At 39.3% G+C, this 21,903-nt stretch overlaps 1 protein-coding gene across 3 annotated transcripts in view; it reads right to left on the bottom strand.

The window, feature by feature from the left end:
* NR6A1 (nuclear receptor subfamily 6 group A member 1) overlaps positions 1–21,903 on the bottom strand; it is a 158,525-nt gene that overhangs the window by 43,011 nt on the left and 93,611 nt on the right. The window contains exon 1 of one of the 3 annotated variants that reach the window (XM_081150748.1): positions 3,812–3,972. The exons of the other annotated variants lie outside the window; for them this stretch is intronic. Coding sequence (XP_081006874.1) covers positions 3,812–3,827 — 16 coding nt within the window. The 5' untranslated portion in view covers positions 3,828–3,972. Of the gene's footprint in view, positions 1–3,811; positions 3,973–21,903 lie in introns of those variants that run through there. 3 annotated transcript variants of the gene reach the window in all.

Raw genomic sequence — 21,903 nt, 5'->3', positions numbered from 1 at the left:
TGCTTACAAATGAACTGATTTCCTTGGCTTAAAAAGAAAACCCAGTAGCAGAGAAGAGAGAAGAGAATGATCTGAAAAAATTTGGGGGAAGGGAGAATGTTTGGCTTCCTTACTTGGGCCTCTGATATCCTTTTGTTCTCCCACCTCATTGTATTAAGGATGCTAAATCAAACATGATTGCAGTGATGTTTGTGTGTGAAAATGACAAAAGCAATGGGCTAAAAATCCCAACCTCATCTTGAACCCTGAAGACTTTTATGGCTTTTCCTTCACTAGGCCCTCCCCCTAAAGCCCATTAAAGACCACATTGTTCAAAAGGGTCATGGTAGGTTTCAAACCCCATTTTAATACAATGTAAATGGTAACTGAACTTACAAGTTTTGTTAGTAATATTTGTATCTCTCTGGAAAATGCCCATTAAAAGAACTGCTCCCTCGGTTTAAATATTAATGCAGAATTATAATATGTCTGAGAGGCAAAACAATGGTATTAAGGAGGTGTTGTTTGTGATTTAGACTTTCCTCTTATACACCGTTTTTCCCTAGCAAAAGGGTATAGGTTAGAGATGGGTTAAAAATATCCACATGATCTTGTGAAGTGTCTAAGTATTCTCTTGAGCCTCAAAATTGTCTAAAAGAATATGTCAGGTCTCCATTCAAGAAGCATAAAATGAATTAAACTTAGGGCTCATTTCAAATGCAGGTCTTCCTCCCCCTTTATTCCATTTGTATTTTTGTAAGTCACATTATCCACCCCCCCCCCCCCCCGTTTGTTTTTGCATTTATTCCTGGAGGATTTCAAATTGGGAGAAGGATTTTAGAGGCTCTTTATAATTCCATTTTCCACAGCTGTTACCATCAGTTGTCACCAATACTTTGGGGGTTTAGTGGGAGAGAGGCAGCAATGACTCCATTACTCTTTCCAACTGTCATAAAGAATTTGCATCATAAAAGTACCTACTGAATTACTGCCTTAGTCTGCTGAAAAAGGGTACAGTAAAACAGGAATGTTACAGTTGGGCTTGGGAAAGAGGATTTGGAAAAATGAAAATCTGGGCTGGAGTAAAAGAACAACAAACATGTTAGCGCTTTTCAAATCATAATTTCATTGGTGGAACTGCTCACTTTCCCAAGCTCAGGTATCTCTGTTTAACACAAATATAATATGCATTAAATGTGGCATGATATCACAACTTAAATGCATTTAAAAATAAGACCTATGATTTCTGTATATTTCTTGGCTATAAGTCTGGTTTAAAGGCTCTCAAAATAACACACCAAGAGCATCTGTTTAGCTCAGCTGAACTTCCAAGAACCAATACCAGCTGTTGGGGGAGGGATTTCAAACATGTGTTACTCAAATCCTAAACAAGTTTTGTTTTTTTTCATTCCCTTAATGATGCCTCCAACACCAATAGAGTAAAGCAAACGTTAGAATAAAAAAGAAAGAAGGGAAGGGGAAAAAAAGAAAGAGAGAGAAAGAAGAAAAGAAAGAAGGAAAGAAAGGAAGGAAAAAGATTACTCAATGCTTTGATGCATGGACTAAGACCAAAATGATCACCCTCTTCAGTTCAATACAATATTAGCATGAAGACAAAAGGTATTTAAAAATCAATTTGGAGTTATTTCTAGTGTGAAATGCCTGATCCTAGCAAGCTGAGGAATGAGAATATTCTTAACATTAAAAGGGCATTCTTAAGTATTGTTTCTCCCCTTAGAGCAATCTGATTTTCACAAGGAATTCATTTGGTGGCATTGTTTCGGTTTTAGGTGTCTGCTCTGCCAGGCAGGAGCTGTGCACACGGGCTGCATCTATCTTGAAGTGTGCACAATGGCCTCTCTTGCGGCTTGCTCTCTGTTATTGATCCTTACAGATGCTCCAAGGCCCTTCCCCCACCTTTCTCCAAATCCCAACCCCCATTCTGAAAGATAGCTTAAGAAATAAGACTTCCTGCCTAGCGACTGGCAGGGCTGAAAGACCAGATTGTATGACTCCACAGATCAGGCCTGCCACAGTGAAAGCTTGAATAGAGTTAACCCTCTGTGAACTAAAACAAAACATTTGTATGCCCAGCTGTGACAAAGGTTAATTTAAATGGACAAGGGCCCAATATCTAAAACCAGGCAATGCTTTTTTACAGTAGCATTTTCACTGGTCTCTTTTGTAAGTAGTTTGATTTTGCTTTTTAAGCTTCCAGAGACCTCCTTCAGCTGGAATAATTCATTTTGTTTTATTCGAAATTTTGTGTGAAAGATTCAGGTGAAAATTTTAAAATTCATTTCCTTGTTTTATAGAAGTTCTTGTTTTAGTACCATACATTATTTTCTGACATTGAACAGCTAAGAAAAAGAAAAGTTTCAATAATTAAATAAGCACTGAGGGAGAACTTTCTGTTCAAACCTTTTTTCTCTTTCAGAACTTGTGGGCTATATATCACTAAGAGATTCAAGCTGGCTAAAGGAAAGAAAAAGTCAAATTCTCCAGAGCTGTCCTTCCAAACTCATGTCACCACTGCTCTGGTATCTCTGGCTACACTTAAACTCCTATTCCAATAGATCCAGAGCAAATCTTACTTCTTAAACTACTCCTTTCTGGACAAGCTAGTATATTCAGAATGTTTAACAAAGAATTTCTGTGTGAAATGGGAGAAGAGGAGAAGCTGTTCAAGATTAAAAAATAACAGGTCTTGCATGTAATTGATACTTTCTACAAACTTTGTTTTTATAATTTACAGTAAAAACCAATGAAGTAATTCTGATATATATATAAAGTGTTACTATAAATAAGAATGTTATGAAAGGGGGGGTCCTACCCCACTTCCCTAGTTTGAACATCCTCGGAGTGAGAATGAAACTGCAAAGCTGCCTGCCTACAGCAGATGTTAGCCATGCTGCAAGGGGCTGGGAAGCTTTCTCGGGATGAGCTGTTTCATAGGTTAATGCTCTAGAAATTTACCAACTACCTCAAGGAGTCTGACACTCTTCTGGCTATAGCTCAGCAGTACTTGTCTATAAGAAACCAAACTCTTGGCAAACTCTTAGGCTCCATACTTTATAAACACAGCAAACAAATACAGCGTATCTTTAATACTAAGATTCACCTTAGCTGTTTCTTTAGCTATATATGTCTTTCCTGGCCCAAATATAAAGGTGTAGGGCACTCGCACACAAGTAGGAGCCTATCTCCAAATATATGAACTGCAACACTAACTAGGGGCTATTAATGAGAGAAAGCAAGAATATTTACTTTTAAAAACAACCCACTTTAAAAGAAATTAGCAATGGCTTAGTCTTATGCCCAAATTGCAAAGTATCTAAGTTACCCAAAGAAAATGAGGTTGCCTTATCAACAGCCTCATGATCTCAATACTATCTATAATTAACAGCACTAAATAAAGGCTTTGGCAGAAAGGATGAACTGGATTAAGGAATTTAAAATATAAACAAATTCTGTCAAGAGGTAAACAGGGCAATTTTTTAAAATGTAAACTTAAGGAATGTGACGTAAAATGAAGTTTAAGATTTTTTCAAGGCACTATAAAATTTAAATTGTTTTTCCTTTTTTTTCTGCTTTTTCTCTTAAAAACATCAACCACAACCACCAGTTCACTACAGTTTCCCTCGATTTTCTCTATTCCAAACATTTATAGCCAGTTGCTATGTACATGAAAACTTGTTGGCTGAATTCTGCCAAAACACAAAAGAGGAGTGGACTGCCTCCCTCCTCCCTCAAAGCTACTATTTGCTCTAAACCTTCAAAGAATTTCTAAACCTTAGATTTGGTCCCAGTCTCAAGGAGTCAGTTCCCTTACCTTCCCATGTCTCCATTTCATGCTTCTTGGAGTTTGTTGAGAAGACTTATTGCAGCCATGAAGAAACAGATTACAGGACAAGTCCAGCTTGATGACCACCCTTCCGACACTTGGCCAATTTCTCTCTCTTAGCAGGGACTACGACAGTCATCCTCACAGGTCAGTTTACAAGCCGGTCATGTGATTAGAAAGTTCAGGCGCTAAGGTCACAACGTGTATGGAGTTCGTTTATTACCAAAGGTTATCTAAGTAGAACTGATAGACTTATTTTCTTTAGTTAACAATACTGCCTAGCATGGCTCTCTGAAAACTATAATGGAAATATTTAATGGGAAATATTCTTCTGATGTTCTTTAAACTGAGATTCTAAAATTAAAAGGGAACATTTTATTTTAGAAGGACCTGGTTTTCATTTAAATTTTAAAAGTTCTAATATGAGGGATTTTTTCCCCTCCCCTTCTTTCTTTCAAGAATTATTCTATACTCTGGACTAGAAAATTTAGAGTTGAAACCTTTGGCACAAGGAAAAGACAAACAAAAGCTCCATGCTATGCCTGTTTGGGGGAGGGGGGATGGGGAAGTGGGATTCCCTGCCTTTTGTCATTATAATAAACAATGACAAGGCAAATTTTTCTGAGAAAATTACAACACAAAGCTCTGAGTTATTTGCAAGGTCCACTTTAACTCTGGTCCTCAATTTCCATGCTCTGGTTATACACACTAGTCTGAAAGAATGTGGAGAAAGGAAACTAGGTCTGCAGAACCCTTTCAGAAAGCAAAGGTTAGAAATTCCACCCCCTGCCTCCAGCCAGATTCTTAAATCTTTAAGTAAGCTTCCTGCTTCATTCCTTTAAAACTCTTAAGATCTTAAGCAATCGTTATGCTATGTCTCTCTGCTTTGTGAACCACACCAACAATACGTGGTAGAGTGCGTCATGCCCAGTGCACACGTACACCGTTCAAACCCTGCCACAGTGCTGCAGAGGCTGGCAAATCTGAGTCATATGCTAATAACACATGATGCCAAACATCCAGCTACCCATTCAGATACCAGAACCCAGTAAGAGGGCAAGTTTCACTGGGTAGGTGGGATGATCCAAAGAGAGACTGATTCCCAGGGATAAATGCATTTTAAATGTACAAAGTGTTTCATCCTATGAAATCTCCCTTTCACTCTAGCCTTGGGAATAACTTAAAAGCCAGGCACATTTTACAGCAGTGTTCCAGAAAAAAAGGAAACCCTTCTTGGGGTGGGAGTGGAATCTGTCACTTGGCAGTCATATAACTGAATGGCAAATATTGCTACCATTGCTACTAGAAGGCTTTTCCAACCAATTGAGAGCATTAGGGTCATCTTACAGAGTAGAACCTAAAAAGAAAGTGACCAATGATTTAGAGAAGGAGGAAAGGCTATAATTTATCTGCCTAAAAATAAATGTTCTGCCACTGCCACCACACACCTCACTCCAAACACCAACATACCAACCAGCTTTCCTACCCCCACTCCCACCCCACTCAAGAGATTAATATTTTCTTTCAATCCCTGTGGAACTTAATGTACCTCTTATAATTTTAGTAAGGTGACTATGAATAGAATGAGGAGGGAAAGGCTGAACAAGGGGAAAGTCCATCAGCAAAAAGCAATCAACTGGGAACTCATTCAAAGGCAGCTCTGTTTCTCTGGAGGATACAGGTTTCTCTGAACTCAGCTCCTGCACACAACAGAGGTGTAGTAAGCCTCTTTGCTTTATGGCACCACTCTTTGAAGGAAAAAATGGGAAACTATTAGATAGGCTCCTAGTATCAAGACAGCAGAGTCCCTGATTTTTTTAACTTTTTTTTTTTTGAGAGAGAGAGAGGGAGGAAGGGAGAAAATCAGCTTTGCTGTTCTGCTAATCTGTGCATCATTGGTTGATTCTTGCATGTGCCCTGACCAGGGATCGAACCCACAACTGTGGTGCACTGGGACAACGCTCCAACCAACTGAGCCACCCGGCCCCGGTGCCAGAGTTCCTGATTTTTAAGGGTGGGTCTTTGTAATAATCCTTGATGCACTTATAAGCCTGAGAAGAAATCTTTAACATAATTTAAGCAGATGGTGGGGTGGAAGAGGGTATAGGGAGGACAACTGGTGACGAAAAAATTTTTTAAAAAGATGTGTAAGTCTTATCTTTTTTTTTTTAATATGTGTTTTTTAAATTGATTTTAGAGAGAGGAAAGGAGAGAGAAACATCAATGTGAGAAAGAAGCACTGATTGGTTGCCTCCCACACACACCCTGACCGGGGATCGAACCCACAACTTGGGCATGTGCGCTGACCAGGAATCAACCCACTGGTCCTGGGTGCAGCCAACTGAGCCACACCGGCCAGGGCGGCCAGTCTTACCTTTGTACAGTCTTATTTCTTCAGCATCCTCAGTTCCACAGGTTGAGAGCCCTTTACAGGCTCTACTGAGAGGAAGGGGGAAGAGAACGTGACAGGCATCTCATCCACCACTTGCACACAAAGACTAACTCCAAATCTTAACTAGGGCTCCCAGCAACACTGTTAAAAACAACTGCAGAGGGGGGAAATCACTTAAAAAGATTAAAAGGATTCCTGGAATTTATGAGTAGGAAGAGGAGAAAAGGAAATAAGAAATCAGCAAATTTTCTATTTGCTAATATTAGCTTTGTAATGTAGAGAAAAGTAGATGAACAAAATTCTGCATCCAACCAACATCTGCAGCATTTGCATACTGCACATCTAATAGAATTCAAAATCTGAGTCCAAATTGTGAATGGCAGAACCTTAGTTAACCTTGCAAGAGACTGGTTCCACTTTTATTTTAAAGATGGGAAAAATGAGGCCCAAAGAAAGGGAAAAGCAGAAGTCATCAGACCAACTGAGAAGAAAACTAAATATTCTAGTCCAAAAAAGAGCCTCTTTTAGATGTTACTATTCAAGATCACTTCCCATCTGTCTGTTTATTCAAATGGCAGCTTTCAAAGAAGCTGCAGATTTTGAAGTTAAAGGGGGGTATCATGATGGAATATGCTTAGTCCTTCCATGTAAAACAAAAGGTGGCAATTCTAGTGGCCACACAATCACTGGAATCACTTCAATCTTATTTGTTTCTAAGAAGTTTCAATGAAAGTCTAATACAAAGCAAAAGCTATATGATCACTCTGATGAAAGGGAACTATCCATTTTAGAAATCCAGAAATAAGCCAAAAATGTCTTAAATCCCTTTTAACCTTGCAAACCACAAAAATAAGGACCCAAGGTCTATGGTTCTTACCTGTCAGATGCTATGGCAAGGGAAAGAGTATCATTAGACTGAAAGGAACAATGAAACAGAGCCAAGCGAAGCCATAGTAGGGACTAACAAGCAAACCTCCTAAGTGTTGAACAAGAACAGAAGCAACAAAGAACACGCTCAGATACAATTTCAGGTTTTGCTTTCCACCTCTGTAGTTGGAAAGGGGAATTCATAGCTCAGTAAACTAAAAACAACTAGGAGTTTTAAACTAAAAATATTCCAGAAACTAGGGTTTTTAAAATCCAATTCTACAAATATTCGCTGAGTGTTTCCTGTGATCTAGACACTATGCTGGCTGAAGTGACAGAAATGAATTTTATGTCACCTTGCCCTAGAGGTGCTAAATATCTGGTATCTCTCTAGCCTCATTTCCATCACTCCATACTAACCCCTTTGTAGTACAAACACGTAAACAAATAAATGAGGTATGTACTAAGTGTTATGGAAACAGATGAAGGAACAATTCATTAGGCTGGAGGGGGATGCCACAGAGAGGGCAGTGCATGTGAGCGGAACCTTGGAGTTCCGCAAGTACATAGGAAAGATATTCCAGGACTCAAGGAATGGGTAGAAGTGGTAAGACCTCAAAAGACTTTTTAATGCCTATGCTATAAAGTCAGGAATTAAATCTGTGTGCAAAAGAGTAACATGACTGGCTATGAAAGAAAAGACATGATTTAAGAATGGCCTTATAGCCCTGCCGGGCGTGGCTCAGTGGCTGAGCATCGACCTAGGATCCAGGAGATCACGGTTCAATTCCCAGTCAGGGCACATGCCCAGGTTGCAGGCTTGATCCCCAGTTGGGGGTGTGCAGGAGGCAGCCGATCAATGACTCTCATCATTGATGTTTCTGTCTCCTTCTCCCTCTCCCTTCCTCTCTCTGAAATCAATAAAGATATATATTTTAAAAAAGAAAAAGAAAAAAGAATGGCCTTATATATAACAACCAAATGCAACATATGTACCTTACTTGAATCCTGATTTGAACAAATCAACTGTAAAAAGACATTTCTGAGACAATCAAAGAAATTTAATTATCAGCAGGGTATTTAAATGAATCAGTTTCCTACCCAACAAACTGAAGAACCTGGAAAAAGCCAGCCCGCCCTCCATTAAAAAACACACAATTCCATATAAATTTCCCAGTCAAGATTTTGTGTGTGAGTTCTTAAAGTATCACAACCAAGAACAGATTATAGTATAAGTCAGTCCCTTTTGAATGAAAAGAAAAAAAGAACCAGATATACAGTTATTATGTATACAAACATAAATGTTTGTATATTCTATGCCCTGAGAGGTCTGAACAAGTTGGCATCCCTGCCTGTTCACTTTCACAATTAAGACCTAGATCAGCCAGAGATTAATGCAAATAAATATTGTAACTCTGAATACAGCAACATCTCAAACTGCTGTTAGGCAACATGTGCAAATGAAGTAAAAAAAATAAACAAACAAAAAAAAGATTAAAGTAGTAAAAAATTAGCAAGACTTGGGGGCAGGGCAAATGAACAGAAAGCCTTTCTCCTTTGGTGCTCCTAAAAAGGAAGACCTCTTGAAGTCCAGAATTTTCCAGATAAACTCTGGTCTCAGTCCTGACTTCTTAAATTGTTTCATTTGTCTATCTACCCATCTGCCTAACCTAGAGGGGGGAAAATAGTCAGGTGACACAGGAAGAGGCTTCTGCCTATAAGTAACTCCTGCAAGATAAAAACCTCAAATAACTGTGGCATGATCTCACCATGCCCAGTCAATGGCTCCCAGGCACCTACAATACAAAGGTGCACACCCCAAGGCCCTTTTCCATCCAACCCCTGTAGATCTCTCCAGGTTCATTTACCACCACTCCCATAAGCATCCATACATAGCTCAGGCCACACTGACCCACGTGCAGTGCAAGTATCCATCTCCCTGGATAACTCTTCTCACTACTTCCTCATAGCTTCCACTATTGCTGACTCATCTTTCTGGACTCAAGTTAAATATCACCTCCACTGTGAGGTATTCTAAGACTCCAACCTCCCAGACCCCAAATCAGACAGAGTCAAATCACATCCTTCTTCTATTCTGCCTGGATTCCTAAAATATGCCATGACAATACATATTACCTAGTATTTTATTTTACAGCTCTATCTTCTTTATTAATCTGAATGTACCCCCAAAGAGTCAAGCCTTCGTATTTCCAGGTCCCAGCCTTAGGTTTAGGTTATAGTAAGTATTCATAATATGCTAAAGCAGTTAGAAGGCTCTCAGTGTGTGTGTTGTGTGGGTGAGTGGGTGGCTGGTGTGCAGTTATTCCATTAAACTTAACGGCACATTCACAGTCTACTTCAGTTTCACATTTTCTAACTCTTTTATCTTACTTCAGAGAAGGTTTTTTTCCCCCCAAGACAAACTCCATTTTGGAGTCCTTATTTGTATTTCCTGACTTGTAAGCCTACCTGACACTGAATCTTCCAATAATGAAGGCCCAGGACTGGTAGTAAGAGATTTTTGACCAATATGGCCTATTTGTTGAGTTCCTGTATTAGTGTGGAATCATATATTGCTGGTGGTCTATGATTAACATATTTAACATATATATCTCACACAAGGTTCCAAGCTACATGAAGGCAGGGACCTTGTCCCCTATTCTGTTCATCATTGTATCCACAGTATGTGACACAAAGCAGGAGTTCAATATTTGTTAACTAGAGAAAGGAAGACAGGAAGGGAGTTGCTTCAGAGGGCAGGAACATGGGGGTGGGGTGGAAAAGAATATCTTTAAGGAATACTGATATCCACAAAAAGACTGCTCTGGGCCATTCCTGCAAAGCCAAAACCAGTTTGCACAGCTTTAAGTCCAACTCTAGTAAATCCTACTCATGCACAGAGCTCTCTTCTAATTGAGGGAATGGGTTTAATAAACCTGAAAACCAACAAGACCGGTTGTAAACCAGCCAAGTGGCAATCCTACCTGCAACCAACACTGTCCTTCCTACTCTACTCGTGATTGAACCTGACTCTAAATATAGGTGCAAGAAAAGAGAAGTCAATAGGGGATTAATAATCTTACTTTGGGGTAGAACCTGGATTCAGTTGGCAAAGGGATTGATTTTTATCAAACAAAATATCACACACGTAAACCCAATCTGAGTCAATTACACACATAGTAACAGGACTCTCCCCTGAGCCTCATATCTTGATATCTAGTTGCCTTCTGGGCAGCAGCATCTAGATGGATCTATCCTAAGCCCCTGAGACATACCTAGACATGTCCTCCCTTTAAAACCTGCTCCTTTCTCTGGGCTCCCTGTTTCAGGGAACAGTCTCACACACTCAAGCCAAAAACCTGGGATTTTTTTCTTCACTCCTTTCTCACACACATTCAACCTGTCATTATTCCTATCTTTTCTATCCCCTCAAATGCCTCCAGTCAGTCATTCTCTCACCACAGATGGGACATTTGAGTATCCTTAAAAAAAAATGCAATTAACTCAAATACAAATGTTTAAATCCAGAAGTTAATAATAACTAAAAAATTAAATTGTCACCACTGAAGATGGTAGGGATCCAACACAGTATTTTGAAAATTTTTAAATAAAAGGAAAAAAAAAGATTTATTCTGCCATTTCTAGATGAAATATACCAGAGTAATAAACAGCAATGAAAAAATTTCTCTTTATTCAAGCTAACAAATAAATAAGAAATACTAGAATTAGAATATTACTATGAAATAAGAGATCTTAGCTATTGATCATCAACAGTTAACATAAAAAGAGAGAACACGGACAGTACATATCTTCCGATGGAATGACTCAACACCCCCATGAGGTAGTCTTGCTAAAAAAGTTGAACCTGAAGATGATCAGGTCTCTAGATCCAATGATTAAAATAAAAGAACTACAGAGTTCAGAGGAACACATTCATCTACATCACAAGGATGCAATCAGCAAAATCTGGGCTGTGGTAAATTCAACAAGATAAATCACCTAATCTCTTAAATTAAATTAGAAAGAAAAAGATGGAGCGATCTCTAGATTAAGAAAATTTTAGAGCTATACACTGGAATATTAATGGATGAAATGATGATACTTGAGATTTATTTCAAAATAACATGGAGGGGAAGAAGTGGGTGGAGGTATGGGTGGGACAGGATTAGCCACTAGGTGATGGTTATTGAGACTGGATACACTGGTTCATTATATTACTTTATGTACATATATATGTGTGTGTGTGTGTGTACATATATATATAAATCTAATAATATAAAGTAAAACAAACAAATCTTCTTGAACTCATGTATTTATTTTCATCTCTACTGTCCTATTCTCAGCCACCATTATTTCTCAGCTGGCTTATTTCAAGAGCTTTCTTATAGGTCTGTCTTGTTAGCTACTATTTTCTTCTACATGTCTGGTCTCCCCCCAGGCACCGTCCCCCCAAATCCATTCTTCTCCTCTTGGGCTAGTTTCTAAAATACAAATAAAACCATGGTACTTCAGATCTATCAGGGAGGAAAAAAGCACCTTCCCAAGATTACAAGGGCCTTCCTGATTGAGCCCCTTGCCAGCCTCTCCCATCTCCTTTCTCATATTCCCAATGCTTTCAACAACTAGTGCTATTTGAAGTTTCCCAAATGTGCTTTTACATGTACTGTTCCTTCTGCCTGGCTAGTTTCCATGAGTTATTTAATTCTCAACTAATCTAGACATTACATCTTCTAAATAATGTTCTCCAATTCTTCCCTGCCCTAAAGGTTTTTTCCCCTGAGTATACAAAACCTTGTAAGCAGATGCTGAACCATAAATCTTTCTTAAAGAGATGAATGACAGAAGATTGATTATAGTCAATATTCAAATGTTCTTGGAATTTAGAACTAAAAAGAGCTGTAGCTAGAATAACTGAAGTCAGAAAACCCGTTACTTATTACTTATATAATCTTAATTTTTCACCTGTAAATGAGGATAATTATACCTACTGTCCTAACTCAGGAGTGTTCTAAGGAACAAATTAGAATGTGTGGAAAACACTTTATAAACAGAAAGGCATAAGACACGTAAACACACACACACAAACATACCCATTAATATTTACAAACATAAAGAAATCCTATAAATCAGAAGAAAAAGACAAACTCCCCAATGAGCACAGCATATAACCAAGCAAAGATGCCCTCATATGACTATAGTATAAATAATAATAAAAAGGTCACTAAAAACTCAAATTAAAGCGACCATTTATCATTCAACTAACTGGCAAAAAATTTAGAATGCTGACAATATTTCAGTGTTGGAGAGGTTTGAGAAAATGGATATGCTTATATAATGTTGATGATTGATACACAACTTAAATACAGCTTACAGTGTCTATCAACATTTAAACTGTGCACACCCTTTGACCCAAGGACTCCACTTTTACTACTCTATCTTACAGAAATACTCACACATGTTCACAAAGATATATGTATAAGGATGGTCACTAAAACATGCTACAATTTTTAAAAACTGGAAGAAATTCAAACATTTGTCAATATAGGAAGTCAAGAAGTAGGGAAATGATTAAGGAGATAAGAAACCAGACTTTTTAGACTGTATCTGGTTACTCTGCAAGACTCATTCTAGATTTCAGTCAGTCAATCATTCAGCTAGTCCCTTCTCTCCATTGCTACGTGCCTAAAGTGATGTCAGGCAGTAGTAAGCAGGCAGACAATACATTCCTGGTCACCTGCATGAGCCTTCCCTGACCATCCCCCCAAACAATTTGGACAGACTCTCTAGCACAGCAATGCAGGCATTTCTCCTGGTGTTAAGACCCTTATGAAAATGGAACAAAGGGCAGCAAAGTACACCCTTGGGGTGGGGGGTCATCCTTGGGTAGGTAGGTAGCACATGCTGGCAGTGATTTTTTAGAGGAATGCATAAATAATCTGTTGCTTTTATAGAACCACTCAGACTATCTCAGATGCAAAACACACTTTCAAGGATTAACTCATCAGTGGGCTACTCTCTTGCGCTAAATTCACAGCTGAAAGCCAAGTGGTTGGTTGACCAAACCTGCTCAACCAGACAGCCTCTTCTAGAGTCCAGAGTCCCTAGGCTCTAGGTCCAGGCTTAGTCTAAGAAAGAATGATGAACGATCTATCTCATCACACCAGGAATGATGTTTTCCCCAGAGCTGAGCACAGCTGGTACTCAGGGACTGTTTGAGAAAAAGGGCTGATCCTGTACTTACATGACCCCAAGAGTGACTGTTGTCTTAAATTTTGCACTTTGGGTATTTCATTTGCCTCACTCTAGCCTTGGCTCTACTGAAAACTAAGAAATTTACTTGTTCCATAAAAAGGATCCTGACATATGAGTCAGTATTTATTATTCCCACCCAAATGTGTAATGTGGTGCTTAGTTTAAAAAACAGAAGTTTCGGTTTTGCAAAAGGCCCCTTTCCCTCCTCAAGGATCTTTACAAGAAGAAAATTCTCAGAAATATCAGATATCTTACCGGGCATCATTTGAAGTGCAGACCCACACAGGGAGGCAAGTCAGGTCCTTGTCAAATCACACAAAGTAATGTCTACATTCTATCTGGCCTCTTCTATTATAAAAGAAACCACAGGTGAAGAGGCTGCTTAGGAAGTTCCTGTCACAGCTGGGGTGCCTGTTTTAGTCTGTTGTTACCTAAGGCACCATCTTACTGTCCTAGGAAATCATGTCTGAAGGAGGACCATGCATCATAGAAACGTTTATAGCAGGCCACTCAAATGTCATGAATTTGTTCCAGGAGAAAAGACAGAATATGACAATACTAAAGAAATGTATGGACATACTGTTTTACTAACAATAAACATCAAAGAAATCATCCCAGCTTTGACAACTAGTTTTGAGGATTCCAGATTAGCCATTATCTTCCATGAGAGGTACCTCCCACGATTGCAATTGGTATATTCTGCCCGGTTTTTGATTTGTGATAAATATTTTCATTCTTCCATGCTGTCTTTTACACAGCCAATTTTAGTAGCTGTAAGCACAAGCTGGACATCTAGGTTTTATTATTTTGCTACTATAATGTTATAATGAAAGTATCAGTACTTGTATATTTTCTAATGCCTGCTGAACTATTTTCATAGCAAAAAGTCTTAGACTGGTTCATGAAGTTGGAGACTATGGAAAGCTTTATGACTCTGGCCCACACACATCAGTGTCAGTTCCTCTAGTGATCAGACCCATCCCCAATGCCTGGTGGCTGTCCTACAGTCCACCAGCAGAGGGCAGCATCCTCCAGACTAAGGGCCTCAGGATGAGGGCTCCAAGCTTGGGGAGTGGAAAGGGATGATTAGGAGACAAAGGCAAAATCCACAGGGCAGTGCTAACCAGGGCTGCCAAGATCTGGAAGGTATGGTAGGCCCTGGCTCAAGTAGGACAACTAGGGATCACCCATAACTAATAACCAGCAACACTGAACACTTCTGTGTCCTTGATTCCTTTACTGGCACCATGATGAAAAATTTACTTGCCCATAAACAGGTATATAGTGCTATACTGGCTACAGAGACCATGCCAACTTGGGTGCCACTAGTAACAGAAATGACTACAGACTTACCCCTGGTGAGACCAAAAAAGGATAGTATTAGGCTGTTGGCCTCACTTTGGCTATTTTTGTTGAAGGAAAGAAATGGAAAGGGTAAGCACACTTATCATAGATATCCAAGTTCTTATCTCCCCTCTTCTCGACTTCACCTTAAACTGAGTTGGGTGCAAGGCAGGGATGTTGTAGGCAGAAATGAGGCAAAAGGTAACCAGAAGACCAGAGATTTAGGATATAGTAAAAAAAAAAATGGGAGGCCCGCAGGTATGATTCAATGGTTGAGCGTTGACCCATGAAGCTGAAGGTCATGGGTTCTATTCCTGGTCAGGGCATATGCCTGGGTTTCAGGCTCCATCCCGTTGGGAGGGGGGGTGCAGGAGGCAGCAGATTGCTGATTCTTCTCATCATTGATGTTCCTCTCTCCCTTCCCCTCTCTGAAATAAATAAATAAAAATTTTTTTAAATGAAAACAACTATAGCTGAAATGTCTCGGTTTTCATTTTAGATCACCAACCAAGTTGAGCCATCTTAAATTAATCTGAATTACAGTTTGGGCTACTCCAATACTGCAGCTCTTGAGAACCCAGATAAATGCCAAATCCTTACCTGTCAAAAGGTTGGAAACTACTGGTAAGCTACTCGCTACTACCCCTCTCTGGGACTGATATCATAGCCTGTATTACAGAGATAATGCAGCAATGATGAGGGTGGAAAAATAGGCTCTTATATCCTGATTGCAGGGGTGAGGGAGTCTGGGGGAGGGGTATTATTTACCACTTTTCAATGGGGGGGGGGACTTAAAAGCACCAAAATCTAAATGTACAAACCCTCTCACTTGGAAATTCCAGTTCTAGGATTTTAAGCTGCAAAAGTAATGCCACAAAGCAAAGTATTGTACAAGTATATTTGCTACAGCCCTGTTCATAATGAGAACAAATAAAAGCAACCTAATGCCCACTAACAAAAGTTGAATTAAGCCTGGCATATCCATTGAATGTAACCATAAAAATAATGACTCTACCACTTACTAGAAGTGTAACTTTACACTTAATCCTCAAACTTCAGTTTCCTCATAAAATGAGGAAAAAACAGTATCAACTTCAAATGATTAGTTCATTCATACATTCATACATAAAACTGAACTGAACTGCTGCCCTACACATACATGGCGGCACAGTGTCTGGCACACAGCCAGTGTTCAGAAACTCAGATGATGATAACCATTACTACTATCATCACCACCTGTGGGAAGATGTGTCATTAGGTAGGTGACTGATTTACCAAGTTTTATACTTCCATATGTAAAGAAACATTCAGAACAAGCATGTATTACTTTTATAGTTAAAAGATTTCTCTTTTTATACTAAAAATAATGAAAACATATGTCCACACAAAGACTTGTTCATAGCAGCATTCCTCCTAATAACACCTATCTTGTCCATCAACTGGTGAGTGGACAAAATGTATAGTATATTCACACAGTGGAATACTATTCAGCAATAGAAAAAACCAAACTACTCATCTATGCTCTGACATAGATGAACAGCAAAACCATTATGCCAAACAAAAGAAACGAGACACAAAGAATACTTACTGCTTGACTCCATGTATATGAAATGTCTAGAAAAAGCAAATCCAGAGAGACAGACAGGATTAAGGACTGCTTAGAACAGGAGCTGGGAATAGGATTAACAGTAAAGGGACACAGGGGTTTTACTGGGATGATGAATATGCTCTAAAATTGATTTATGGTGATGATTACACAATTTGGGTAAATTTACTAAACATCACTGAATTGTACAGAGTGAATTATATGATAAGTAAAATATGCCTCAATGAATCTGTAAAAAAAGCTAGGAAAAAAGATGTTTATAAACCATGTATTATTTTATGCTCATATAATGCTTTACCCTTTGGAAAAGGACTTTCACTTGCATTACTCTATTTGACCCTCATGAGCATCATGTGAAGTAGACAGATTAAGGATCATGCCCTTCGAAGAGAAAAGAAAAATAATTCTCGAAGTTATATAACTAGACTACAGAGGACCATGAAGCCACTGCTTGCAAGTAACCCAACCAAAGCCCAGCTCCAAAACACAACTAAATCAATAAATGTGGCAGTAAAAATGTGCCAAAACTCACCCTAGCAGTGTGGCTCAGTTGGTTGAGCGTCATCTTGTGCACAGAAAGGTCACCGGTTCAATTCCCAGTCAGGACACATGCCCAGGTTGCGGGTTTGGTCCCCAGTTGGGGTGTGTATCGGAAGCAACTGATCGATATTTCACACATCAGTTTGTTCCTCCACCACCACCCTCTCCTTCTCTACCTCTCTCTCTAAAATCAATAATAATAATAATAAAACACATCCTCAGGTGAGGATTTAAAAAAACATAATTTTATCTCTGGTAAGTTCTGAGTTGTCAGAGGGTTTCGGGGTAGGGTGGGCAGCAGCAGTTCAGGCAAGCCAAGAGCTAGGAAGGAAAGGTGATTCCCTTCAGATGACCAAGAGCAATAGTCTATACCTTGTGAGTCCAACTTTTCAGAATAATAAATTTCCCCTTCTTATCCCTGAGTATTAAGTAAAGAAAGCCTGGTTTAATCATTCTAGCCCCCTCAGCTGTACTATAGGGTCTTAAGGGATAAACGACTTATCTCTGCAGAGACCAGAGTTTTGAAGAACAGACGTCTCTGGTAGACAACTTAAGCCTCCCCACCCCACACTTCCTCTTCTACCCTTACTGGGCCCTTACTTTGTGCCTGGCATCAATGCTAAATATTTTATGTGTACTATCTTACCAAAATCTCATAAGAAGTCTAAAAGTAAGTTTATTATCCTTATTTTAGTGATAAACTGAGGCCCAGAGAGGTTAGGTAAGTTACCCAAGATCAAACAGCTCATAAAGGGCAGAGCTAGAATATAAGCTTAGGAATGTCTGAGTACTAAAGCACAAGCTCTTGACCACCATGCTGTAGTAGTGGTAGCAAATAGTAAGACAACTAAAAGGTATGGTGCCTTACAGGGGAGACAGTCAAGCTACTTGTGAAGACTTCTTTCCAGGTAAATGATGAACGATCTCTTTTTCTCAAGGTCTGTGACAATTCCCTTGTACTTGGCAGCAGCAGTGGGATCACAGTCACAGGTTAGCTAGGCTAGCAAATCAAAGCATCCTGTCTTCAGACAGGTGAAAGTATTACCTTTTGCCTTTTTCTTGGTCAATTTTCTAGTATCAAGTTGAATGTTAGTAAGGATTCTTTATTTCATTCTCTCTTTGAATAATAAGTCCCCAATTAGTTTTACACTAGGTATCTTCTCTTCCGAATCCCTTTTGGCTTCATGTCCCTGCCCAGCCTGGGATGTGCAGGGACAAAATTCTGGGATGGAAGTTATCCTAGAACACACTGACAACCACCTACAGAGGACCATGAAGCAGTTACTCAAAAGTTGAAATCAAGGAAGTAGGTCTCCTGACACAATGGTTTCTTTAAACAACACGAAACAACTCTTTGAGATATCAAATATTGTTCAGTCAAACCTTGCGATTTGAGAGTTGCCATTGGTTGAGTCTCTGCGGTTTGCTCAGTGGGCCCTGGGTTTTGCTCCAGATCCGTCACATTGCATTAGTGCCCTTCCTCCTCACTGCCTACAGAAATAACAGCCTTGAACATGGCAGCACAATCCATTTGTCCTGCTCTAATTACTTTCTGACATTACTCTTTTTGCTGCTAACATCCTCCCAACTTCCCTTCCCCTTCCTCTCCTTCTCCCTCCCTCCCTCTCTCTCTTTCTTCCCTCCCTACCTCCCCCCCTCTCCCTCCATTCCTCTTCATGGTGTCATTAGAGTCATCTGAAAAGAAGATGTTTAGGTTCTGCCAATATATATTTTGTGAACTTTCTATCACAAAATGTTTCCCAGAAAGAGCAGGATATTAACTTAACTGTAAGAAGAAAAGCCACAAGGCTCTCAAAACCATTCCAGAATTCCCCAGCTGACACAAAGAAAATGGCCAAGGGGGAAATGCCTGGGCTTGAAGTTACAGAATCTCAGTAAATTGTAGCTCTGCCACTCACTAGCTGTGAGACCTTCAGCAAGTCTCCTAATCTGTCTCAGTCTCAGTACTCTCTTCAAACAAATGGGGTTATACCTATGCTGTGATAACCTCACAAGAGCTGCTGTCATCAACTGAGATAATGTATGTGAAAATACTTTGAAAGAGTTGCAGTCATGTTATTAAGAGGCACAAAAATGATGACCAATATTGACAAGAATCTCTAAGTCTTGTGTCCTTCATTAAACCTAGTGTGGTTAATTTTATGTGCCAATTTGGCTGGTTATTAGGTGTACAGATATTTGGTCAAACATTATTCTGAGTGTTTCTGTGAAAATGTTTTTGGATGAGATTAACATTGAAATTGGTAGACTTTGAGTAAACCAGATAGCCCTCCATAACGTGGATGGGCCTCGTGTAATTTGTGGAAGTCCAGAACAGAATATAAAGACCAGCCTCCTTTGAGCAAGAGAGAATTCTCCAGAAGACAGCAGTTGGACCTAAACTGAAATATCAGCTCTCCAGGGTTTCCAGCCTGTCAGCCCCACCCTGAAGATTTTGGACTTGCCAGCTTCCATAATTATGTGAGCCATTTCCTTATAAAAAATTTCTTATCTACACCTACACACACACAAATACCCACACACCCCATGCTGGTTCTGTTTCTCTGGAGAATTCTAATACATTAATATATCTAGAATCTAGTTTTGCTTAGAATTTACAACAATCATCCTATGCTCTAATAATAAGGGACAAAAATGTCATGGATAAATTAAATCCAGGGGTTTATCTCCAGAGCTCTTTTTGCATGGCAGATCCTGATTTATAAATTATATATGATCCCAAAGTCACATTTAAGCCAGCTTCATGGAACTTAAAAGGCTTTTCTCAATAATAAAATGGAACTTAAGGACAAAGGATCGAGAAGCTATCCTTATAGGAGTGATTAACACAGTGATTAATACATGTTTGTTGGATAAGTGTAAGAATCAATGTTTGGGAGAAAGGAACACCGTACATCATTATTGAACACTTCCCATGTGCTGCTAAGCGCTGCACTAAGTGTTTCACATATATTTTTTTCAATACTTAACAATTACTTGCAAGACAAAAACGGTGTTTCCCATTTCTGCAAATGACAAAACTGAGCTCTGAGAGAGACGAGATGTTTTGGCATAGGCCACACAACAAGAGTGTGGTAGAGCTGAGATCAGACTGACTCCACTGATCTGTCTCAGACTATAGGATAAACTATTATGTCTCTACCCCCTCCTTTTTTTTTAATCTTTGTTGATTTCAGAGAGAGGAAGGGAGAGGGGGGGAGAGAGATAGAAACATCAATGATGAGAGAGTCATTGATCAGCTGCCTCATACACGCCTCCGACCGGGATCGAGCCCACAACCTGAGCATGTGCCCTGACCGGGAATCCAACTGCGATCTCCTGGATCCTAGGTCGATGCTCAACCACTGAGCCACGCCCAGCTGGGCCCCCCCCCCCTTTTTTTTAAGTGATGATGATGAACGATGATATACCTCTTTCCCTTCCTCCAGTCACTCCTAGATGAGGGAAGGCAAAAAAACTCAAAAGGTAGAAAACAAGAAGCACTGGGCTGCAGCAGGCTTTGAAAATCCAAAAGCTAAAGGGGTTTGCAGCAGGATGTCAAAGTGAGCAGTTGCATTATAGCAAAATATTGGGTGTAAAGAGCACATCTTCGCAAACAAGAGTAAAAAGATTTTTTTTTTTGAGGAAAGCAACAGAAAGTGCAGTGGTTCTAATGAACTAAATGTAGATGGGGGAAAGATGGTGTGGCAGAGTGAGAGGGGGCTTTATTTTTAACCTTAACAAGACAGCACATCCTCTCTGTGCTCACCACGGCAAGTGACAAGTCAAGCCAAAGCCAGGCCAAAAAGGCCTCTGTCTCCTGCAGTGCTTCCCTTTTCCCATCTCAGATGGCTTTCAGGATCCATCCTGAATTCACATTCTTCCTGCCACAAATGTATGTACACTTAAAAGGGAAAACTAATTCTGCATTTTGTACTGTTGTACAGAGCCCACCAAATAAGCACCGGAACCTGCAGAACAATGAGTAATGAAACAAGAATTGTTTGCTATTAGGCCAAAATAATTAAATAAACTCAATTTAAACTACATTAAAATAGGCCAAGTAAAAACCAGCTGCATGAGAAGGTATTTTTCTACAACAAAGTATGACTGCAGGTTACTTAAATATAATTACTGCTGCAATTACATCACTGGTAAAATGTTGCAATTCAAGTAGTTTCAAAACACACTCCTTCATCTTGATCATTTAAAAATCCACTTATAACCATGACTTCAGAATAACTGTAAGAAGTTATCATTACTCCATTTTATCCCAAGTGGGCAGAGCTAAGACCTGACTCCAAGTTTTGAATGTTCTTCCTTTCTCAAGGCCATTTCCCAAAGCTATCAAGGTCTTGTTTGTTAGGCCTCTCACTTTCCTTAGTGGTCCCGCTTCTAACTTCCTCCATATCCTGGGAGAAAGAATGGTTTCTTCCTGTTGTCTGAACACATAGTTCTGTGTACTGTGTTGAATAAACATTTCTGTATTTGGAGCTTCACAGACATTCCAACCTAAAGAATAAAGTCATACCTGCCAAGTTCTAAATCACTGGCATGGTTTTTCCAGAAAAAGTAGTCATTGGCATAGGTAAGATTAACCTCCAGTGATACTAATTTTCCTCCAAATTTTAGGGCAACTTTATCTCAGAAATCATTTGTTAAATTGTAAATACTTCGTGAACTAAAAGCAAGAGCCTTTTCCAAATGAACATTTGAAGTGCTAGACTAGTAAACCATGTTTTTTAAATATTTTCATTCATACAATAAAGTAACAGAACCTGCAAAATGACAGTTCTAAATCAAAACAAGTATTTATGAACACACACCTATACTGAATTCTATTTTATAGTATAATACCTTTATAACCCCCACACAAAAATTATATTTTGAATTACTGCATCTTTCTGAACTGCGTGATTCCAGTTCAACCAATCAGTATCTTCTTAAAACTAGTAGAGGCTGCCAACTACAGGGAAAAAACATGGATTCTGAGATCAGACAGACCTGGGTCCCAATGCTTGCTTTACTATATCATACTTTTGACCCTTGGGCAAGTTACTCAATTGCTTGGAGCCTCAG

The sequence above is a fragment of the Miniopterus schreibersii genome, assembly GCF_964146895.1.
Source record: "Miniopterus schreibersii genome assembly, chromosome: 11".
Taxonomy (NCBI): domain Eukaryota; kingdom Metazoa; phylum Chordata; class Mammalia; order Chiroptera; family Miniopteridae; genus Miniopterus; species Miniopterus schreibersii.
The sequence above is the reverse complement of the archived record's forward strand: the minus strand, read 5'-3'. Positions and strand labels throughout refer to the sequence as shown.